This window comes from Callospermophilus lateralis, chromosome 15 (genome assembly GCF_048772815.1).
Source record: "Callospermophilus lateralis isolate mCalLat2 chromosome 15, mCalLat2.hap1, whole genome shotgun sequence".
NCBI classification, from domain to species: Eukaryota; Metazoa; Chordata; class Mammalia; order Rodentia; family Sciuridae; genus Callospermophilus; species Callospermophilus lateralis.
In genome coordinates this window covers 21,292,771-21,315,305 of record NC_135319.1, presented here as the reverse complement: position 1 = coordinate 21,315,305, position 22,535 = coordinate 21,292,771, and the positions used below count along the sequence as shown (strand labels likewise).

At 42.1% G+C, this 22,535-nt stretch overlaps 1 protein-coding gene across 1 annotated transcript in view; it reads right to left on the bottom strand.

Annotated features, from left to right (window-relative positions):
- Wdfy4 (WDFY family member 4) overlaps nucleotides 1-22,235 on the bottom strand; it is a 243,992-nt gene extending 221,757 nt beyond the window's left edge. The window contains exons 1-6 of the mRNA XM_076834810.1: nucleotides 22,002-22,235; nucleotides 11,534-11,648; nucleotides 10,871-10,977; nucleotides 8,570-8,695; nucleotides 4,268-4,457; nucleotides 1,754-1,943 (exon numbers count right to left, since the gene is read on the bottom strand). Coding sequence (XP_076690925.1) covers nucleotides 1,754-1,943; nucleotides 4,268-4,457; nucleotides 8,570-8,695; nucleotides 10,871-10,977; nucleotides 11,534-11,648; nucleotides 22,002-22,235 — 962 coding nt within the window. The remainder of the gene's footprint in view (nucleotides 1-1,753; nucleotides 1,944-4,267; nucleotides 4,458-8,569; nucleotides 8,696-10,870; nucleotides 10,978-11,533; nucleotides 11,649-22,001) is intronic.
- Between the last annotated feature and the right edge of the window lie 300 nt (nucleotides 22,236-22,535).

The window sequence follows — 22,535 nt, the reverse complement described above, 5'->3', positions numbered from 1 at the left end:
CAATCAATAAATAGGCAAAGGAACTGACACTTTACAGAATAAGAAATATAGTCGACAAATACATGAAAAAATGTTTAACATCTCTAGCAAAATAGAGAAATGCAAATTAAAACTGAGACTATAATGAGAATCCATTTCATTTCGGTCAGAATGGCAATTATCAAGAATACAATTAACAATAAATGTTGGCGAGGATGTTGGGAAAAGGGTACACTCATATATCGCTAGTGGGACTGCAAATTGGTGCAATCACTATGGAAAGCAATATTGAGATTCCTCAGAAAACTTGGAATGGGAACACAATTTGACCCTGGTATTCCACTCCTCAGCTTATACCCAAAGGACTAAAAATTAGCATACTATAGTGATGTAGCCACATCGATGTTTATAGCACCTCAATTCACAATAGCTAAGCTATGGAACTAACCTAGGTGCCCTTCAATAGATGAGTGGATAAAGAAAATGTGATATGTATGTATGTATATATATATATATATATATATATATATATATATATACACACACACATACATACATACAATGTATATATATATACATACATACAATGGAGTATTACTTAGCCATAAAGAAGAATGACTTTATGATGCTTACCAGCAAATGGATGGATCTAGAGACTATCATGCTAAGTGAAGTAAGCCAGTCCCAAAAAGTCAAAGGTCGAATGTTTTCTCTGATAGGTGGAAGCTAACCCACAAGAAACAAATATTCAGAGTGGGAGGACAATAGAAGTGCAGTAGATTAGGCAATGGGGAATGGAGAGGAGGGAGCAAGATAAGCAAAGGAAGACAGTAGAAGGAATCTGACATAGTTTTGCCATGTACATATATGAAAACAACACAGTGAATCCCACCACCATATACACCCATAAGAATGGAACTCTAATTAAAATAAAATATAGTCCATGTTTGTATAATTATATCAAAATGAATTATGTATAACTAAAAAGAACAAATAAATTTACAAAAAAGAAAAGCTTGAACCATCAAAGAATTTCCTTGATTTCCATTGCTTGCTCTTTCTAATCTCTAGGCACAACCTGAAGATGATATAGCAAGTCAGAGTGGAAGACACTATCCCAGACCCAGCTGGACAGTGTTTTTATTTGGTTTTCCCAAAGTTTAAGGACCTGGGAAAGAAGTACTTCATTTGGGATTACATCCCAGAAAAACATAGTATGGGAGAAGCCACACAAGGCAGGGGAGCACAAGAAGCCAGTGTGAGAGCCAGAACCTCACTGGACAACTGCAGTCAGTCCTTCTGGGGAACTCACAGAGTGCAAAGCTTTCCCACCCAAGGCGCACTTTTGCTGAGCATTTACCTATCAGCTCCTGTCAATCATTGGTCAAGAGCTGCCCCTGCAGGGTGTCAACTCCTACACATGTCCAGCCATCCAAGAACACTGGCAGGGAAGCTGACAACAGCCCCAGAAAGCCCCCAACATAGACATGTGGGCTCTGACAGGTGAGAGGCAGGCCAGAAGCATGACACCAAGCAGACTTGAAAAACTTACCACTGTTGCCCATGGATTTTGTGAAGTGGTCACCACCTCAGTCTGCATGTTGGGTTATTTTGCTGTGAGGGGTCTCTCTGGTCATGCTCCAGGGAGTTTTGCACTTCAGAAGACATGCTGAGGGGCTTCAATAACTGGCTTCCACACTAGCATCCCAGATGATTCTAAGGACCATGGCAGGGATCTTCCCATTTCTACCCGCCACCAGGCACAGGCACTTACCGTAATAATACCTTGAGTAACAGAGGGTAGCCCTCCCCGTTTTCAAACTCCAGGAGCAGAGCTGAGGAGATGGGGTAGGAGTCCTTCACAAAGCCCAAGATGAGGTTCACAGCTTCGCTCACCTCGGGAGGTGGGAGAGTGTCTGCCAGCCTGGAGAGGTTCTGAACTGAGAGCCGGACACAGTCAGCAGCTGTAGGAGGGAAGCACGGCACTGCTGAGCCCAGAGGCAAGAGCTTGGCTGCTATAGTCTCTCCCCGTCCCCACCACCCCATCCCCTCCACTTTAAACTGGATGTTAAGATGTGAGTGAGACTGAATCCAGAACATGTCCTACCGACTCCTGGTTCAAAGAGAAGCTTCCCCCATGAGAAGGGTCATCATGAAAGCCAAATCCTGCAGGCCAAGCAGGTGACACAGAAAAGGAGGGAAGAATTTTAACCCCCTGTTCCTCTTTCCCAGCATACAGGAAAGTCCAGGTCCCTGAGGAACAAGATGCAAGACGCAAGACCTGAGCGTCCTGGAAGACCTGAAGGAAACAGTGTTGAGAGCCAAGTGTGGAGAGCTGAGCCGGAATTAGCTTGATCAAAAGTGAGGGAAGGATAGGTGAATACATGAGGAGGCAGAGAGGGAAAGGGTGTGTGTTTCAGGTAGTGAAGAAGCCATGGGATTAGAGCAGAGCCGTGAGGGCCACCGGGGAGAAGGAAGATGGCTAAATACACGAGGGACCGGGCATGAGTCAGAAAAGAAAGGCCTTCAGACTTGCATCTGAATGGATCCCTGTTTTCAAGGATGTCTCACTGAATGGAAACTCTTCTGAGTGCTGGCAAAGTCACACCAGTGGAACATGAGATAATGCATGCTTGATCTCTGAGCAGTGAGGACTCAGAAGCGCCTGAAGTCTGCACATTGGGCAGAAAAGTCCCAAGAGTTAATGCTGTGTCAGGGAACGGCCAGACCAGCCTTCCCCTCCTGACTACCTCCTGGCCCCTAAGCCCACAGAAGCCACCCATTCCCTTAAAGAGGTTCTGGTCTTAGCGCTCTGGGTGGCAGGCTCCCCACTTAGGTTAAATCTTCTTGAGTGGTTGTTGTCTTGGGCAGCAGAGGACAACACAGTCAGAGACAAACCCTGCCCAAGATCCCCAAGGCCCACAACCTTTTCTCAGCTACTTAAATTCTAGCTGGTAAGGAGGACTAAGAGAGACTGAGTTATTGAGACACAGCTTAGCCCTCCACTTTTAACACTGGGCTCTGGCTTCACAGAGAGCTTTGAATCTCCAAACTAGGATGACATGTCCTATAGGAACTCTGTTACAGTCAGAACACAGGCTTGCTGGACTTTCCTGGTTCTCACCATCTAATGCCACCTATTGTAGGAGACCCCAGAAAGAAAACAAATCATAGAACAAGGGTTTGTGAATATGTAAGTGATATTAGCAGCTTGAGACACTAACTTGCTTCTAAAGAGTCCATACCTGCAGGTCAGCCCAAAGGAAGGGCTGTCATGTTCCCAGCGTGACTGCTGTGCTCAGCTGCTGGAACTGAGAAAATGTTGCTTGGTGGGTGGGAGGTGAGCTAAGGTGAAACTTCCTCAAAATGTCCTCCTTGGAACTAGCCTATGGAGGTTCCCTCTCTGCCCTATGAGGGGCCAACCACTGAGATGAGGCCTGTACCTTGCCCTGACATGCTAGGAGTCACAGTGGTCTCCCTGCTTCTTAGCATTGTCTAGGTCCTTGGATGTTAGATAATGCTAAGGGGAGGCCCTTAGGATTTCTACTAGATTTAGCTTCTGCAACATCTTGCCTTTGATCAAACCCAAGCAATGATGATGGGATGCTGAGACCAATGCAGCATCCATTTTATATATACACACACACACACACACACACACACACACACCAAGCACTGTCTAAACATTTTCTATGTGTCAACTCACTGAAGAATCACAAGAACCCAAGGAGATTATGTATTATTATACCCATTTTATAGATGAGAGAACTGAGGCATCCAAAGGGTTGAATGCCTGAGGTCATTCAGAAGAGCTAGAGTCTACACACCCTGACTAGCTGGTTCCAGAGTCTATGACCTCACCCCAACATGTGCTCCCCAAACCAGAAACTGAGGTGCTAGCATCAGACATCTCTAAGTTTAAAAGTACATCTTCACAAGGTCTTCTATCACTTTTAATCTTCACTTTCTTAATCTCCAAAATTCATCTCAAAAAAACAAATGAGATAGTATACAAATGATTCCATTATAGTGTTTGTTTTATAGTATGAGCATGGTGAATGAAACCCCTTTCCTCCCTCCTCTAATGGAACATCAAGATAAACAATACAACACTTTCACAAATGGAGCCAAGTATTATTGAACCATCCACAAGGCATATCTGTCCATTCACCTCTTCTTTGGTCCTGAAATTTATTCAGATATCACAAGAACATCTCAGGGCCTCGCTGTAGAAAGTGGGCCCTAAGTCTTTACTCCAAGAGTTGGAAGAAAGTCTCCTGGGACCTACCCTGAAGGTATTGGATGATACTGGGGCTTTGAGCCCTGGAGATTGCCTTCAGCACACAGAAGGTGGGCTCTTTCCAGAAGTAGCAGCTGTGTTCCCGAAGACAGGTGGTGGCAATCAGTAGAGACTGAAGTTCACATCCTGAAAGAAATCCTTCCAGACCCTGAGACTCACTGCAAATGTTGAGTAACATCTGAAAGGAAAAAAAAAGAAGAAGAAGGAAGGAAGGAAAGAAGGTGAAAAAAATAAAAGAAAAATGAAGAAAAGTCTTGTTAGAAAGACTCCCTTCTACGACTGATTTGCTCCCTGCTTCTGTGGAGCATTGATGGGCATGATTCAGCAGAAGGGACTAAATTGTATGTATGGTCAATCTCTGTTTTTGACCAGCCTGGTCAACACAGCCAGCTAGGGAAGGGGGCATGGCTGTGGCTCAAGTCTGAATGTTAAATCCCTACACAAGTGATTGCTATGTTTTCCAAATCAGGATATAGTAGGCGCTTTATCCATGGGTGATGCATTCCAAGATATCACCCAGACACCTGAAACCCTGTATAGTATTAAACCCTATATATACAGTTGAACTGTATCTGTGAGTTCCCTATCCTTGGATTCAACCAAACAAGGACAGAAAATATTTGGGAAAAATATTGCATCTGAAATGCAAATGTACAATTTTTTTCTTGTTGTTATTCCCTAAAAATATAGCATAATAAGTACTTATATAATATTTACATTGTTAGGTATTATAAGTAACTTTGAGATGATTGCAGTCATAGAGAAAGTGTGCTCAGGTTATGTGAAAATACTATGCCATTTTCAATAAGATACTCAAGCACCCACAGACTTTGGAATTCATGGGGAGTTCTAGAACCAACCCCCTAAGGACACCAAGGGACCACAGTACTACACTTTTTCCCGTGCATATAGGCTTATAGTAAAGTTTAATTTATAAATTAGGTATAGTAAAAAATAAATAATAATAACTAATAATGAAATAGAACAAATTGTAGAAATGTACTGTAATTAAAGTTACTTAAAACATGAATTGTTTGTTTATGGTATTTTTCCTTATATTTTCAGACCAAAGTTGACTACTGTGATAGTAGGAACAAATGTGACTCCATTTTGTTTTATGACTTCATCCTATAAAACAACCATGCCAAGTAGAAGAGTCATGACTTGGGCAAGATGTTCTTTTCCTTTTGCTATAGAAACCTTTAAGAACATGGAACTACCTAATGGGACATTGTTTCTGTAACTAGGGTAACGGGGCTCTGTTTCTGTAACTGGGGTGACTGGGCTAACTGTGATTGGTTAGACTTCCCTCTGCTTGACTACACTGTCCCGCTTCTGTAACCTGGCTTGCTTGCATTGGCTAGACACCCCGAATATCCCTTTTGCGGTTTTCAGGCTTATAAGGAGTGCCCTTGCAATTGTTCGGGGCTGATCAGGGGAACAGCTTTATGTTCTGGTCAGCCACCACCGGTGTGCTTCGATAAAGGCTTGATTCGATTATACGTGAGTGGTCTGGAAGTCAGTTTATGAAACCCTGGGACAAAGCTTTAACTATAACACTAAAGTAACTGAAACCATAGTAGGGGAAACTCCTGTAACAGAAAAGTGATTAACTTAAGGGTCTTTTTATATGGAAATACAGAAAAATGCCATCAACAATTAAGGGATAGAGTTAATGGGACCTGGTACCATTTAAAAAGAGAGGTGTTCCAGAATTCCTGGTTGACACTATTCTGAAAGATCACGAAAGCTAGTTATCCTTTAACTCTAAATTAAGCTCCTTTTTCCCTGCTAATTTAGTCTCCAAATGGCTAGCAGAGGGACTTCCCATATCTTCCTGTCCACTTGGGATAAAAATCCAAAGCCCTAGTTTGGATCTCAGAGTCCTGCATGAACCAGGCCTGTCTCCTCTCTCACTATCAAGTGCAGCTCTCCCTTGAGCTCTCAATGGTCTGATGTGAACTCCTTCCACTTGACAAATATTGCAAGCCTCTTCCAGTAGGATGAATGCGATAGCCCCTGCCTGCTTCGTGATAGAGCAGCCATGCGGCTGGGCTACAGAGCCTAATACCAGGCAAGTGACCAAAGTTCTCATCTTGTTCTCACCTTGGGCCTGGTTGACCATTTCTCTGTTCCTCTTACCTCTCTCCTCCCTGCTTTCCTCCACCCCAAATGGGCAAGGCTACATTCTGATTCCTGTCAAGGGTCAGTCAGCTCTCTGGTTAAATGGCATGTCCTCAGAAGAGTCTCCACTGATGCATTCTCCACTAAAATCAGTCCTCTGCCATCATTCCCCACACAACTCCAACCTTCCTTTCATAGCACTTACAAAAATGGGTTGCTTTCCCCACCCCATTTGACTTCCCCACTTTTCTGTCACCCATGGGAGTAAATATTCTGTGCTTGCCACAAAAACCATAGGTCTGGAATAGACCTGTACCCAGAAGGCACTCTGAACATTTCAGTAAATGAAGAAATGAAAAGTCTTGAGGAATGTATGCATAGTCTGTCACCTGTGGCTTGCATTCATCTAAAGGACCTTGAAGCCATACTAGTTCCCTGCAAAGCATGTAAAAGTCATGCAGTAGATTTGCCCAGTGCCTAGTGCCTAGTACAGCATCCTGGCCACCACTCAGAATAGGATTCATATTTTGGCAAATGAAGCCTAACTTTCAACAAATACAGATTAAGCGATAACCAGCATCAGTAGAATCTGCCAGAACACATGCAATGTTCTTCAGTAAAGATGATTAAATTTTGAGAATTGGTCCAAAGCATGCATTAATATGAACACACATTGGAAATTTACTGAAAAGTCATATAAGAACCTGCTTTGTGTGAGCTGCTGCCCCAGGCACTGAACACCAAGACTCATGTTCCTCCCCACCATCCCCCTGCTCAGACAGAAGCACAGAAAGAGCTTTCTGAAGAACACAGCATCTCAGAAGCTGAGAAAGCAGAACCTGTCAGGAAGGGAGCAGGGGATGGAGGGGAGAAGTTAAGAAGCATGGGAAAGACAGGAAATGACAAGAAGAAACCACTGGATGCTCACTGGCCTGAGACATCTTCTGAGAGGAGGGAAGGAAGTGACATCACAGAATAGTTAGAGGTGTAACTGAGGGAACACAAGCCAGACCCCCAAACGCCAACTCTAGCCCCATCCACAACCTCTGTGGCCCAGAATCAACAATTACTCATAGTTCCTTAGTCTTTATAGACTCAGGATGGCAACTCTACACACATCCTAGGTTGGCAGAGAAGGCTATAAAGGTGACCCCCGTAAGACTCATGGGCAGGCAGGTAGATGGTTAGTACAGTCACGCACGGCATTAGAACATTTCAGTCAACAGTGGACACAATGTACAACATTGGTCCCATGAGACTGACAGAACTGAAAAATTCCTGTTGCCTAGTGACATCATAATAACATCCTAGCACAAGGTATTACTCATATGTTTATGACGATGCTGGTATAAACACACACACACACTACACTTGCCAGTTATATAAAATCATGGCACATACAAATTTATACAATACAAAACCCTTGATCGTGATGATAAACAACTGTTACTAGTATATGCACTTACCATAATACACTTTTTATCATTATTTGAGAGTGTACTCCTACTTACTTAAAAAAAAAAGTAAAACATTCTTCCTGGTTACACTGACAGGCTCAAGCATCTCATGTTTACCACATTTCTTGATTGCATTAAGATGTCACATGGAGTGCCTGACCCATGCCATCTAGGCTTGTGTAAGTGCACTCCACAATGTTGGCACAATGATGAAATTCCCTAACCACTTATTTCTTAGAATGTGTCTCCATTGTCAGGTGGCCTATGACTATACTTAGAAAATGTTGGCTGCTGATGTTGAATTGGACTGAGCATGCTAGTTATCAGAGAGAAAGGTGCTAGATCAAACAGGCTGCAGGTGCCAGGGAGCACCCTCATTCAGGACCCCAGAATGCAGACCAGAGGAGGAACTGGGGAGAGAAGGGAAGTGATCAGAGAAAGGGGAGGAGCCCACATTTCTGGGAGAGCACAGGGGAGGGGGATGCTGATACAGGGATGCTATAAGGGACAATAAAAGAGAAAACCATTTTTTCAGCTACACAGGCATTGCAAAGCAAAGGGGAAGAGGGATGATCTGGACCTTTGGGATGACAGAGGAGCTTGGGAACTAAGGCTGAGACTGACAAAATTATCTCCCAGAAGCATCTCAGAGTCTGATTCCAAAAGTGAGGTCATGACCTGGGCATGTTTGGTCCCTGCTGTCACTCACCTGCACAAACATCCTCTGACCTTGAACATCATTCTCATCCTTTTCCAGAGGAAAGATGAAGAAGAGGTACAGGCACTGGAGGAGGAGGGCTGGAAGCCCAGACTCGGCCACTCTGCCCAGAGTCTCCTGCAAGAGAAGACCATGTGTGACCCCAGATCCACAGCCCAGACCTGTGTCAGGCCTGCTGTATCTGTGGGGTCCATGGGAAAGTCACTTCTCTCTGGATGCCGTGTCCCCAAATGTGAAATCATGGGCCCACCTAAGTAGCTGTGAAGGTGAAGTTTATATAGTATTTACTATGTGTTCAATAAATGTTAGCCCTTTTACAAGATGTGGAGGAAGGGAGGAAAGAGAGGGGGTGGGGGGAGAGACTTAAAATTAGAAACAATGGCTTTCTAGCCACACATAACTGTTGGTTGTGGGCAGTAGCCTCCTGGTCAGGAAGGAGGGGAAGTTGATAGCAAGTGCACACACACCATCAGTAAGGACCTGAGCAGGCCTTCCCACTCCACACCCAGATCCCAGACTCCACCAAGACCTAAAGGAGCGCAACAGATGACTGACAACCAGACAACCACAGCACCAGGAAGTAGCCCAGGCAGCCGCATAGAAGCCAGGAGGACAGGAGATTAGCCAAGATGGAAACCAACCTGATGGAGTTTCCTGGGGCCTTTCTTCCTTGGGCTCTGCCTGCAGCTCCCCTCGGGGAGTATGTGTAAGCACATGTGAACACATGGGGCAACCTATAGGATGCTGTCTGCAAATGTCCCATTTAGTGGACTAACTTGACCAATACAGTGGGTGAGTTACAGAAAGAGAAAGGAAGGATACACAGTCTAGCCAGAATCTGGAATCTGTTGCAGGCTGCTGAGCCTAATCTCCCCCTTCAAAGTTTCCAGTGCCAAGTAATGTCTTCCTTTATCTCTTTGTGACACTTGGTTGGCTCTGCCCCCTGGGGTGGCTGTCTCTGGTCTCTCCAGGCTGCACAGGCTGAGAGCCAGCTCATACTTCTCTTATTGCTTTGGACCAACTGCTCTGGACCAACTGCTCATGGTGGACAGCCAGCCCTTTGGTGACTCTATCACCACTCGACTACAGAGGCCTTCCCCAGGGGCAAAAAAAAAAAAGACCCTTCTCTGGGTTTTAGGCCACTGTACCTGAAGGTGATACGAGAAGTTTATACTAGCCAGTGCATGCCTGAAATCCCAGCAGCTCTGGAGGCTGAGGCAGAGGATCGTGAGTTCAAAGTCAGCCTTGGCAAAGGCAAGATACTAAGCAACTCAGTGAGACCCTGTCTCTAAACAAAATACAAAATAGGGTTGCGGATGTGGTTCAGTGGTTGAGTGTCCCTGGGTTCAATCCCCAGTACCCACCCCCCCAAAAAAATTTATACTGAGGAACAGACAAAGTCCTCCTCTCTAGTTAGCCTCAGAGATCTGGCTCTAGCCCCCATCCCAGTAACTGCACACAGGGTTGTCACCTGTATACTTAGATCCAAATGCCACCTAGTGACTGTGTCCCCCTTGCATTGAGGGCAGCAGCCACCCCAGCTCATTCCATAATGTTCCCAGCACAGGACATCAACTCCCACTACAGGCCCATGCAGGCCCTCTGACCATTTCTGATAATGGTCATAGCTACCAGGAACAGTTTTCACTTAAGAGGTCAACAGCCATCCACAAGTCACTCAGGGAAGACATGAGTCCAAATCCCACAGTGGGAAGACATGAGCCAAGACAGGTTAGGGCACACACAGCATAGGTGCCTACAGGTGTATCATGTTCTGGCTGGGTTTACCAGGAAGCAATCAAGAATCATGGCTCAGAGCAGGGACTCTGGGGTCAGGTAGATTGAAGGTACACACAGGTAAGCCTTTTTCTCACAGCTACCTAGTATCTCCATAATCTGACTCAAGCTCCTTGAGAGGATTAATTGGTAGTGTGCATGGGACACATCCAGCCTTCACCAAGTAATAGTCATGGGGGTAACAGTCAATAAAGATCAGTCATTAACCACACTAACCCTAGAAGAAATGAATGATCATTCCCACTTCTAAAATTAGAAACAAAACCAAGTAGCAGCAAGTTAAATCATCTGTCCATGGCTACACACATTTTATCAATTGAAAAGGAAACATTCAAACCTGAATTTCAGACCCCAAAGTCCATGTTTGGTAAAAAGAAAGGAAGACAGGAGACACAGTCCATTTTGCAAAAAAGGAAGCGACTGTGGGGATGTGCTAACACCCTGTGCCTGACTTCCTTCTGCCCAGGATGAGGGGCCCAAGAGCCTGGAACTTACCGAGTCTGTTCCTGTGAGCACAAACACCGACTTCAAGAGCAGGTAGCCATCCTGATCCATGTCCCCCTTGCACCGCAGCAACTGCCCCGCCACCACTCGTGCTTGTTCTGGAAGAAAGTGTCACCAGCTGGGCACTGTAGCAGACTGTCTGACCACCTTCCCTCCATCCAGGGCCTTCTCCCCATGAGATGTGCCTGAGCTCCTACAGAAGACTTTGTGGCCTCCTTCCCACAACCCCCAAAGCCACCTGAATCTATACCAAACATGTATACTCTGCCAGATTATTTACCTAGGAGGACTGCATTGATCACACCACCATGCCTGCTTAACAACCATCAATGGCTCCCTGTTGCCAGTGAGTAGGAACAAGCTCCTTGGTTATTGTATTCCCCAAAATCCAGATGCTCAACCCCAGGTCCTAAGAATCTCTGAAATTAGTGCCCAAATCCTTCTTCCTGGAATTCCCTCCTGCCAACATCTTCTTCTCTCCTCCCCTGCTTTTCCCTCTGTCTCTAGGGCACTCAGGGGCAGAGTAGGCATCATACCCTTTGGCAAACACTGCTTTTCTCCAGGAGAAAGCAAAGGGGCTTAGAGAGGCCCTGGGCAGGTTCTGCAGGGCAGCTTAGCTCTCCATAGTGTTCTCCAGCACCTCTGTTCTCTTACCTGCAGGTTTCCCAGCAAGGGCCTTCTGTATTTCTTGGGCAAGCTGGTCAGAAACATCTTCTGCTAGTCTTTGGAGACTGGGAAAGCAGATTATGCCCACAGAGTGTTCCCAGGCCTGACGTGCAACAAATAGGATTCAGTCAGAGCTATCAGCACTCCAAGCAAGGCATCAGAACCACCTGGCCTCCTCCTGATCAGTACAAGCCAATGGCTCCACTCCCTTTCCCAGGTGCCTCCAAAAGGCTACCCAACCACCACCCTCACAGCTTTAGTCAGGATCCCACACCATGCTCCAAATTCTTTAGCTTCCTACTGAGCTCCAGACCCTCACATCCCATTGCCTCTGGACACCTTCCTTGAATGCATACTTTTGAAATGTCCAGCACACAGACCCCAATCCATCACCATCCCCCAAAACCCGATGCGCCTTCTATAAGGAAATGGCCCAGACAAGTGCCCAGTTGTCCCAGTGGAAATCCCAAAAATGATTCACTAGGTCTCCCTCTACTTCCTCCCTCATCCAGTCAATTACTAAGTCTCACTGATTCTCCTCTTATCCTGTGTCTTAGTCCCTTTTCTGTTGCTATAACAAATACCTAAAGCTGGAGACTTCATATGGAAAAGAGGTTTATTCAGCCCATGATTTTGGAAGCTGAAAGTCCAAGATCAGGTGGCCCCATTGGTTTGACCTCTGCTGAGGGCCCCTAAACTCTGTCACAACATGGTAGAGAAGCAGAGAAACAACCACATTTAGAAGGGGACAAGCATATAAGGTTCCTTGCTTTAAAATGATGTGCTCTTGTAAGAACTCGCTCTGGGAGATCAACATTAATCCCTGCGAGAGTGATGCCCCCATGACCTAATTACTTTCCGTGGGCCTCATCTCCTACAGGTTCCATCATCTTGATGTCACTACACTGGGCCAAGCTTCCAGCATGTGAACCCTTGAGGGATACACTCAAACCATGTCCAAATCACAGCATATAATTTTTAAATCTTACACAGATATCTAAGTATAAATCATTCAGTTATTTCCTTTTGACCGATTCTACAAGTGAGATTATAAATTAAAGAGTGTAACTTTTTTTTTTTTTTTTGCTTTAGTACATATTACAAACTCATTCTCCAGACAATGGTTACCATATTAGATTCCACTGGCTCCATGAAAGAGAACTGGGTTTCTACACCCGTATCCATGTTGTGCATTCTCATGCTTTTTCATCTTTAATGAAAAATCTCATCAAAATCTCAGTTGCAATCTTGATCTAGAATGAACAAATGCTTCTCCTGCTTCTTGAATTGCCTGCTTTTATTCTTAGCCTATTATTCCTTTAGGGTTTTCACTAATTTCATATTTATTTAAAAAGATATGTATGTATGTATGTATGTATGTGTGTGTGTGTGTGTGTATATATATATATATATATATATATATATAAAACAACGATAAATGTTAACTTTTGGTCTATAGTACTACTGCAATTATTTCAGGTTTGTCATTTTTTAAATTTGGTGTTATTTGGTTTCGTTGTACAGAAATTCTTAGGAAATCAAATTTTTCTTTCTATTCTTTAGTCTTCTAGCTTTAGTTTCAGGTTTAGGAATTTGGTCCTCAATCCCAAATTGTTGTTGTTAATCTCTTCTTTTTTATTTATTTTTTTCTTATCTGTCCTTCTCTATTTCTATCTCATCTGGTTGACTTTTCCCCTTTTTATTAGGATACTATTAATGAAAGTCACAACTTTTAAAATTCTGGTTGGAATAGCAGACCCTTTACAGAATTCCTTCCCAATTTCTATAGTGACCCTGCCCCTATGTCTGCTTTTCATCAGAGTCTTTATGCAGATGCCATTTCTCCCTGTTCAATCACGTTGTCACTGGCTGAGCATACTAGTCCAGGATGAGGAGGCTTTCTCAGTCAGGGAGGACGGCCTTGAGGCCATGTAGGACCTGACTTCCAGGTGACTCCCAATCTCTAGTTCCTACCAGGAGGGAAGGCTGCTGCACACATTCTTGGAACCAGCTGCCTCCATGAAATGCAATTTTCATGGGCTGTTATCCCCTCGTCCCCACTCACCTCCCATATAGTCAACTAATTCCTGCCCAGAAACCTCACTGGGTATTTTCTAAGCTGAGCTCATCTGTCTAGAAAAGGTAAGGAGAATATCAATGTCCCAAAGGGAAATAATGTTTTTCTTGTTGTGACATTAAGTGACATTAAGTTTGTTTTAAAAAGCCTTTAAAAATCTTGCCTCCCTTAAAAGACCATACATAAATAATATAAAGATACAAGGCATAGATATGCAATGCATCTGACAAAGATTGAAATCTAGACTCCTTGTAAATTGATAAGAAAAAAAAGAACCTAATTTTTATAAAAGATAAAATAAATAGTAAATTATGAATGATCAGAAAAATGCAACTTAAACCTCCTTGAAATATTTTGTCCTTTTCAAGTGAGTAAAAGTGAAAAGTCTGACAATACCAAATGCAGGAGGACATGAGGGCCCCACACTCATGTATAACTTGGGAAAACCCTTTTGGATATGTTTTTAGCCCAAATGAATAAATTTAAAGGGGCACACAGCTAGCTATATTACCTAGAGAAATGCTGGTATATGAGCTAGACAAGAAATAGCTGTGTGACCACATATGTAATTAAGAAAAACTGGGGAAAGTTTTAATATGCATCATGAGGACCATAGACAATTTGTGATATATTAATATAAAAGAATACCAAATAGTACCAAAAATATACAGCCAAATGTATCAACATGGATAAACCCCAAAGATGTCAAGTGAAAAAAGCAAATGGTAAAATTACATGACAGTATGAATCTACAAAAACCTTTAAGATTGTACTGTATATTACTTATGGATATCCAATGATAGCATCTAATAGAAATATGAATCTGTGCTGGGAATGATATATATCCCAAATCCAAGATAGGAGGTTACCTCTCCAATAATGGGCTTAAGAATGTGTACATAGGGGCTTTAGTTTATCTGGAATGTTTAATTTCTTATAAACTATGTGGCGAGTATTCATGTGTTATGTTTTGAGTGAAATTTTGTATGGGTCTAAATTTTTTCTTTTGTTTTTTACCCTATGAATGAACATGGTTGACCCTTCCCTTTATAAATGAAAAAGAAAAGCAGCTCTTTGGAACTTTGCTAAAACAAGAATGCTTTGTTATTGTTAAACACTGTTGGACATAATTGACTTCCAACAAATGTTTAATAAATGAAGAAAACAATTACAAAATCCACAATACACCATAACAATGGCCAAATGTATGGTGTGTTTGTCTTGTGCCAAACACTGGGCCAAGCACTTATACACATTATTTTTACTAATCCTCAAACCAAAGCACTGAGGTTTATGTTATTATTATGCCCACCTTGCAAGCTGAGCTATAGGTTAAGAACAAAGACTCAGCATCAAGAATTTAATTACTTCATACGTGTAGAACATGCCCAAGTAGCACATGTATGAACTTATACTAACCCCTAGAAACCAGTGGTCCCTCAGACATGTTCATCACTGAAAAGGAAAAGTCAGTCTTTTGGGCTTGGAATTTCTAAGGTAAGATGATTTCCTTCTCCAGGACCACAAACTCTATTATGATGTCTTTCTAACAAATTCCTATGCTTCCTCCCTGCACTTGCAAACCCTTCAAAGACCAATTTGCAAGCAGTTGACTCAGAAGCATCTATATTGTCTCTGGAGCAATGGGACTCCAGGAGGCACTCTACAATAAAGCAAATTGGGCCACTGTGAGTTGAACAGTAATTGTACTGTGAGCCAGATATCCCAAGGCTCAGGCTCCTTCCTGGGACCACAATGGGTACTTCTGGAGACTGCTTTAACTCTTTCAGGTCACCAGGGTGCTGTTTGATGCACAGAGCCAATCATTTACCAAATGGTACCATGGAGACCCCAAAGAGTTAAGGCAGCTTCCAAAAGACCCTAATTTTTTCCCCAAACTGGGATTTGCATGCTGGGAAAATATTGCTCAATATTTTTTAAAACTTTTATTTACTAACATTATCTAAGCTGCATGATCATGCCTTATGATTATCCCTTCTCATGGAAGAAAGAGAAAGAAAACAATGCTTTAGACTCCAAATGAAAACAAAGAATAATAAAAGCTCTTGAAGAGATGGGGGGGAAAAACAGCTTCTGAATGACAAGAGAACCTGCTTGGTTTTTCAGCCTGACCACAATGTTATTATCATTTATCTTTAAGAGAACTTCAACTATTTCTATGATTTTATGCAAGGCTTTCCTGCTAATGTGACATAGTGAACAATCTCCATTATAAATTAAAAAAGAAAAAGAAAAAGAAAAAGAGAGTGTATCAAAGCTTTGCTAAAACAACAAATAATAATATTTTCCCAAAGTGAGAATAAGCTGTTTGAGGCCCTGCTGCAAGGTGGAGTAGAATTGGGAGTGAAAAAGAAAGGGTATTGACCCTTTCTGTCCCCTCTGGACACCACCTTTGAAAAGTACTACTGGTCTTCCTTTTTCTTTCTTTCTTTCTTTCAGTGCTGGAGTTTGATCTCTCTCATTAAACTACATACCTAGTCCTTTTCATAGTTTTTTAAGATAGGATCTCCCATATGATGCTAAATAAAATAAGCAAATCTCAAAAAACAGGGGCCAAATGTTTTCTCTGATAAATGGATGCTAATCCATGTGGGGAGTGGGAGGCACAGGATAATTGGAGGAACTTTGGATGGGGCAAAAGGGAGAGTGGAGGGGCAAAGGGGTAGGAAAGACGGTTTAATGAGATGAACATTATTACCCTAGGTACATGTATGATCGTACAAATGGCGTGACTCTACTTCATGCACAACCAGAGAAGTGAAAATGTCTGTTCCATTTGTGTACATCAAATTGAAGAGCTTTCTACTTTCATGTATAACTGATTAGAACTAATAAATAAATAAATGTGGTAAACACATGCAATAGAATATTATTCAGCTTTAAAAGGAAGGAAATTCTGACACATGCTACAAACCTTGAAGACATATACTAAGTGAAATAAACCAGAAACACAAAGTATATAATTCCACTTATGGAAACTAATCAGTAGTAGTCAAATTCATAAAGGCAGAAATCAGAATTGTGGTTGCTAGGGGATGGGGAGCAATTATTCAAAAGGTATAGAACTTAGTACAGTGGTACATTCCTGGTATCCTGGAAACTCTGGAGGCTGAGGCAGGAAAATCCCAAGTTTGTGGCCAGCCTCAGCAACTTAAAAAGATCTGTCTCAAAATGAAAAATAAAAAAGTCTGTGTATGTGGTTCAGTGGCAGGGCACCCTGGGCTCAATTCCCAGTAGCCACCACCCTACACACACACACATACAAAGGTGTACGTTACAATTCTGCAGGATGAGAAAGTCATGGAAATCTACTTCACAAAATTGTGATAAACTTAACCCTACTGAACTGCCTACTGTTCATGTGTGTTATGATGATGCATTTTACCATAATGAAAATCAGTACACTAAATCCATACCAAAATCATACAGCATTTGTATAACAGAGTTTGATCCTAAAACAGTAAAAAAAAAAAAAAAAAAAAAAAAAAAAAGATAGGGTCTCCTTAAGTTGCCCAGAATGGCCTTAAATTTAAGTTGCTCCTGTCTCAGTCTCCTGAATAGCTGAGATTACAGGTATGTACCATCTCACCTGCCTAGGTCAGGGGCCTTAGCTCCTCTCCACAGAGGACTTTCCTCTCGGACACTTGGACTTCCTCACATAAGAGCCAGGTTCTAGTGGGTATTCCAAGTGACAGGAAGGGAAAGCCCCTGGAGGCTTGTGCCTAGAAACGTCACTTCCATCCTATTCCATTAGCCACGACATCACAAATTCACCTAGATGCAATGGGAAGAGACGCAGGCCTTACCTCTTGCATGAAGAAGTATAAGCCTATTCACAACACGCCACCCCACAGATTGTCTGTGCCTTATGTTGAGGGCTTTTATTCTAATTACTGGGGATTTTCCAAATTCTTCTCTAAGGTCTGTGTCTTCTTGTTTTCTCTCAAGTCATATTCTATAAGCAATCTTCAAGAACTACTTCTGGGGCCCTAGCGCTCCCCATATCTAGTATCACAGAATATGCCTATGCACTGTGAAGACCTGGAGTCCTTCCCTTATACCACAGCTTGCTCATCCACAGGCCAGGGCCTGCCCATGCTTGCCAGAGGAATGCCTTCTTGTCTTGGCATGAGATTCTACGTGTATTCTACAAGAATCGTGGCAGGAAAAGAACAGTCTACTGAGTCCTTCTCAGAAATTTTGCCCTGCACACTACAGAAATTACTGGCCCTGTGCTGTTACCCAAGTGATGCAATAAAACCTCTTCCCTGATAGGTTCTTACACAGACGTAGCATAGTTTAATTCTTCTTTATGGCTGAGTAAACTCCATTGTGTGTATATACTACATATTCTTTATCAACTTGTCTATTAAGGAACATGTACACTGGTTCCATAGCTTAGCTATTGCAAACTTAATGCACCAATTTTAAAAATAAATTAATAGAAGGAAGTACAACAGAGAAGAGTAATGGAGTCAGGGGAAAGGAGGAAAGGAGAGAAGGAGATAGTACTGGGAACGGAAATGAAGCAAATTCGATTATTATTTTGCATTTGTGGATATGTCAAACCCCACAATTAGATATTACTATAATACACTAACTAAAAAAAAGCCACTTCCCTGTCTGCAATATCCTGGAGCCATCTGTCCAAACATGATTTGTGTTCCTTTTTGTATCCAAGGGAAAAGTAGGGTGCTTGCAGGCAACATCATTGTCCAGTGAGTCATGGGCTAGGGAAACAGAAACTATTTATACCCCATTCTACAAACCCCAGCATTGAGCAAGGGAGCCCAATGGTTAACAATCAGACCTGAGACAGACTTCTTGGGTTAAGTTCCACTCTGCTAAAAACTGAGTGAACTTGGTCAAGTGACTCAACATCTGCAAACCTCTCTTTCCTCATTAATAAATCAGATAAAACAGCAACTATCTCACAGTATCATTGTGAATACTTTTAAGCACTCAGCAAGTGTCTGCTTTGCTAGTTAGAGCTCTGTAAATATTACCTAGTTATCATAATTCAAGCCATAATAAGTCAGTGACCATCAGTACACAGTGTGGGTAGCACAGATCAATGACAAGATAGGTGATATCAAAAGAAAGAAAAGAAGACAAAAAGGCAGGGTTGGATGATATGACCATAGAGCAGGATTGAGACACTGTTCAACTCACCCTGGCTAAGAGCTCCTCTTTGACCTACCATGAGGAGAGGTGAGGTGGAGAGGCTTCTGTTCTAAATGGACACAGTTAATGCAATTACATGTAAACAAAGACAGGAATAATTGTCATTTTCCTTTTTTCTTTCTTTAGAATATCACCTGATTCTCTTTTTTCATATTTTAATTAATGCATTATAATTCTACATAATAGTGGGATTCATTGTGACAAATATGTTCATGCACATGATGTGATCAATTTCATTCTCCAGAACATCCCCTTGCCTTCATCCCCTCCCTCCCTCTCCCTAACCCCCTTCTTCAACTCAGCCACTCTCCCTTCTATTTACATGTGGTCTCTTTCATAATTTTTTTCTCCCTTGCTTCCATATATCAGAGAGAACATACAATCCTTGACTTTCTGAATTTAACTTATTTCCCTCAACATGATACTCTTCAGTTTCATTTTTCTGCAAATGACATAGCTTTGTTATTCTTTATGGCTGAACAAGGTTCCATTGTGTGTGTGTGTGTGTGTGTGTGTGTGTATGTGTGTATTATATATATTATATATATATATATATATATATATATATGTGTGTGTGTGTGTGTGTGTTTTTATATATATATATATACACACACATACATAATACATTTACTTTATCCATTCATCTGTCAATGGACATGTAGGCTGGTTTCATCACTTGGCTATTGAGTATCACTTTACAGTACTACCCTAACTGTATACAGATGGTCACTAATTTACAATGGTTCAATTTATAATCTTTTGACTTTATGAGGGTTCAAAAGTAATACAAACTTAGTACAAACCAAACTTTGAATATTGACTTTTACTCTATCCCTGAGCTAGCAGCATGCAATGTGGTCCTCTGTCCTGACGCTGGACAGCAGCTGCGAGCCACAGCTCCCACTCAGCCATGTAATCACAAACGACCAACGCTCTACAGCATGCTATGCTGAGCTGTACTGTTGGGCAGGTTTGGTGAATTCAATGCTTTTTCTGCTTACAATGTTTCTGACTTACAATGGGTTTAGTGGTATGTATTAAAATGAAATGACCCTAAGGTGAAATAATATCCTAGTTTCAGTTAGCAGGTGGCAGAGCCAAGACTTAAACCCAGGAGCTCTGTTGCCCAGGTAAGCAATATGGTCACCAACTATACCTAGGTAATATTCCTGATATGAGTTTGAAGGAGTCATATGGGAAAAAACAAAAGGGAAAGGGAAGTCCTCTGAAGAAAAGATGCAAAAAAATAAAATAAAATAAAATAAAACCACCTCCAAGAGAGTCTGCTACACAAGACAAGGTCCATATCAAACCTAAAGACTCACTAGATTGAAGAAGGAGATAGCCACAAGGAGAACACACACAGCTGTCAATCTTCACCTAAGCTCTGACTACATATGAGTCACCTCTTCCATGTTGGGTCTATCTGAAAGGACAGTAAGGATCCCACACCCCAATAATACAATCCTTTCCAAGCAGGGGTGGCAACTCAAAATCCCGGTGTACATCATCTTCATAGAAAGACTATTCCAGACCATGTTATTATTCCTTGGACCCAAAGTGAAGACAATCAGGTATAGAGTCAAGTTCTCATCAAACAAAACCATTCAGGATTCGTATATGCACTCAAATCCCAAGCAGGACATGGTTTTCATAACAACCAATGAATTCAAAAGGCTTTGACATTAGCCTCCCAATTTCACAGAACATGGTACACTTTTTCAGGTTCTGATATTTGCAAGGCATAGACCACCTTGAAGAGCATTTCTTTATTGTTATAAAATTCAGGACCGAGTAGCTACAAGCTAGACAGTTTGCATGAGGGATGGTCCAAGGAATGTTCTCAAGTCTTTAGATTCACCTCCCTTTTTATCTGAACTATACCTGAGAAACACTCCCCATCTTCCCCACATTCCTCTGCACCATCAACTCTCAATTAGGAAGCCTGAAAGTTCTGACTCTTGCAGGATTCTATTAGTCAGAACTTAATAGAAATGTCAGATTGGTAGACATTATGGGACTTAATTTAAGAATGTAGATATTAAGAAAACCATGAGAAACCCGTAATGTTTGCCTCTACAGGATTCACTGGAGGTGGGCTCCAAAGATCCAAAGAGAAGCCGATGGTGCCAGCAGTTTGGGAAATCATGAAGGCAGGATCTTGAATGTTCATGCACACATGCAGTTAGGACCCTGGGGGGCTGGGGGCAAGGTGACTCAGGGCATGAGTGTGTTCCATGTGCTTTGGACTTGACAGACATCATCTTATCTCATCTCACAGCTTCTCAACAGAATATAATTGACTTCACTTTACAGATGAACAAACTGAAGCTCAGCAAGAATTAGTAACTTTCTCAAGGATGCTCAGCTAATAAGAGATGGAGCCAGGACTTGAGCCCTGTTTTGTCTGACTCAAAAGCCCATGTTTTCAACAAAAGGGTCATGATGCCTCAATCACGAGGGGGTTGTAAGACATGGATCAACGTCAAGGTTCATTTAAAATAGGAAACACTATATATAGGATCTCAAACTTGAATGCCTATGGGATGAGAGAACATAAAGGAGTATGTTTCACCCATGGATTGGGTGAAAGATATTTGGGGGACTGGCATAAGGTGAGAGACCAAGACCATCTTCTGTCTAAAAGACCATCTTCTGTCATCTCTGTCTACCCAGTTGTTGGTGTTACCACATCTACCAAAATTCTGAAGAGAAACTAGAGATCTGATTTTCATGTTGTTCACAAGACACTCTACTTTTTATTACAGCAGAATAAATAGACTAAGACAACTCTCCCCTGAACAGCCAATCCGAGGCCACTAGCATTAATGTTAAGAGCGATGATTTTGGTTTTCATTCATCCCAGAAGTATATCCAAAGCACTGTATCATCTTACAGTTTTAAAAGTGAAAAGAGTGGGGCAGTAAATAAATACAATAAAATAATTAACAATATTTTATTGTATATTTCCAAGTAACTAGAAGAGAGGATTTGCAGGTTCTCACCACAAAGACACAATAAATCCCTGAGGGGAAGCATGCACTAAATATCCTGATTAGCTCATTACGTAATGTATACATGTATTGAAACAGCACACTGTACTCATAAATATGTACAATTATTATGTGCCAATTAAAAACAAAATAAAACTTTCTTAAAAAATGAAATTCTGACCTTTAGGAACAGGGGGAGAAGACACAACAGACTCTTCCGACGTTCATCTGCACTCCCATATGTCATCTGCTGGTATTCCAGAAACTTCCTTTCCAGCATATCCCAAAGGTCAGTGGGACCAGGGGACTGCCTTCCAAGTGGGAACTCAGGCTGCACAGCAGCAGACTGGCCTTCATTTTTTAAACCTGGGTCCTCAGGTCCGTCTTCAGCCTTTGAGAGATCCTCAGACTCCATGCTTAGCCACGCAGATCTGAATTCAGAACAAACAAAAATAAAAAGTCCTGCCTCATCACACTTCCTGATGACACTGGTTGTGGGACAAGGTACAGTATTCGTTCTGCTCAGTTCCTACTGAAGATAGTTCCTCAAGAATCTGAAACTGACTAAAATAAGGAAGACATTTTTAAAAAGAGATTCATTAGATTTGGATGGAATTGACTATCTTCCATGAGCAACACAGTGTGCTGGGTTCACCATACAGACCCCAGGTATCAGCAGAGAGAGTGTTCTTATTTTCTGTGCAGAAGTGAGGAA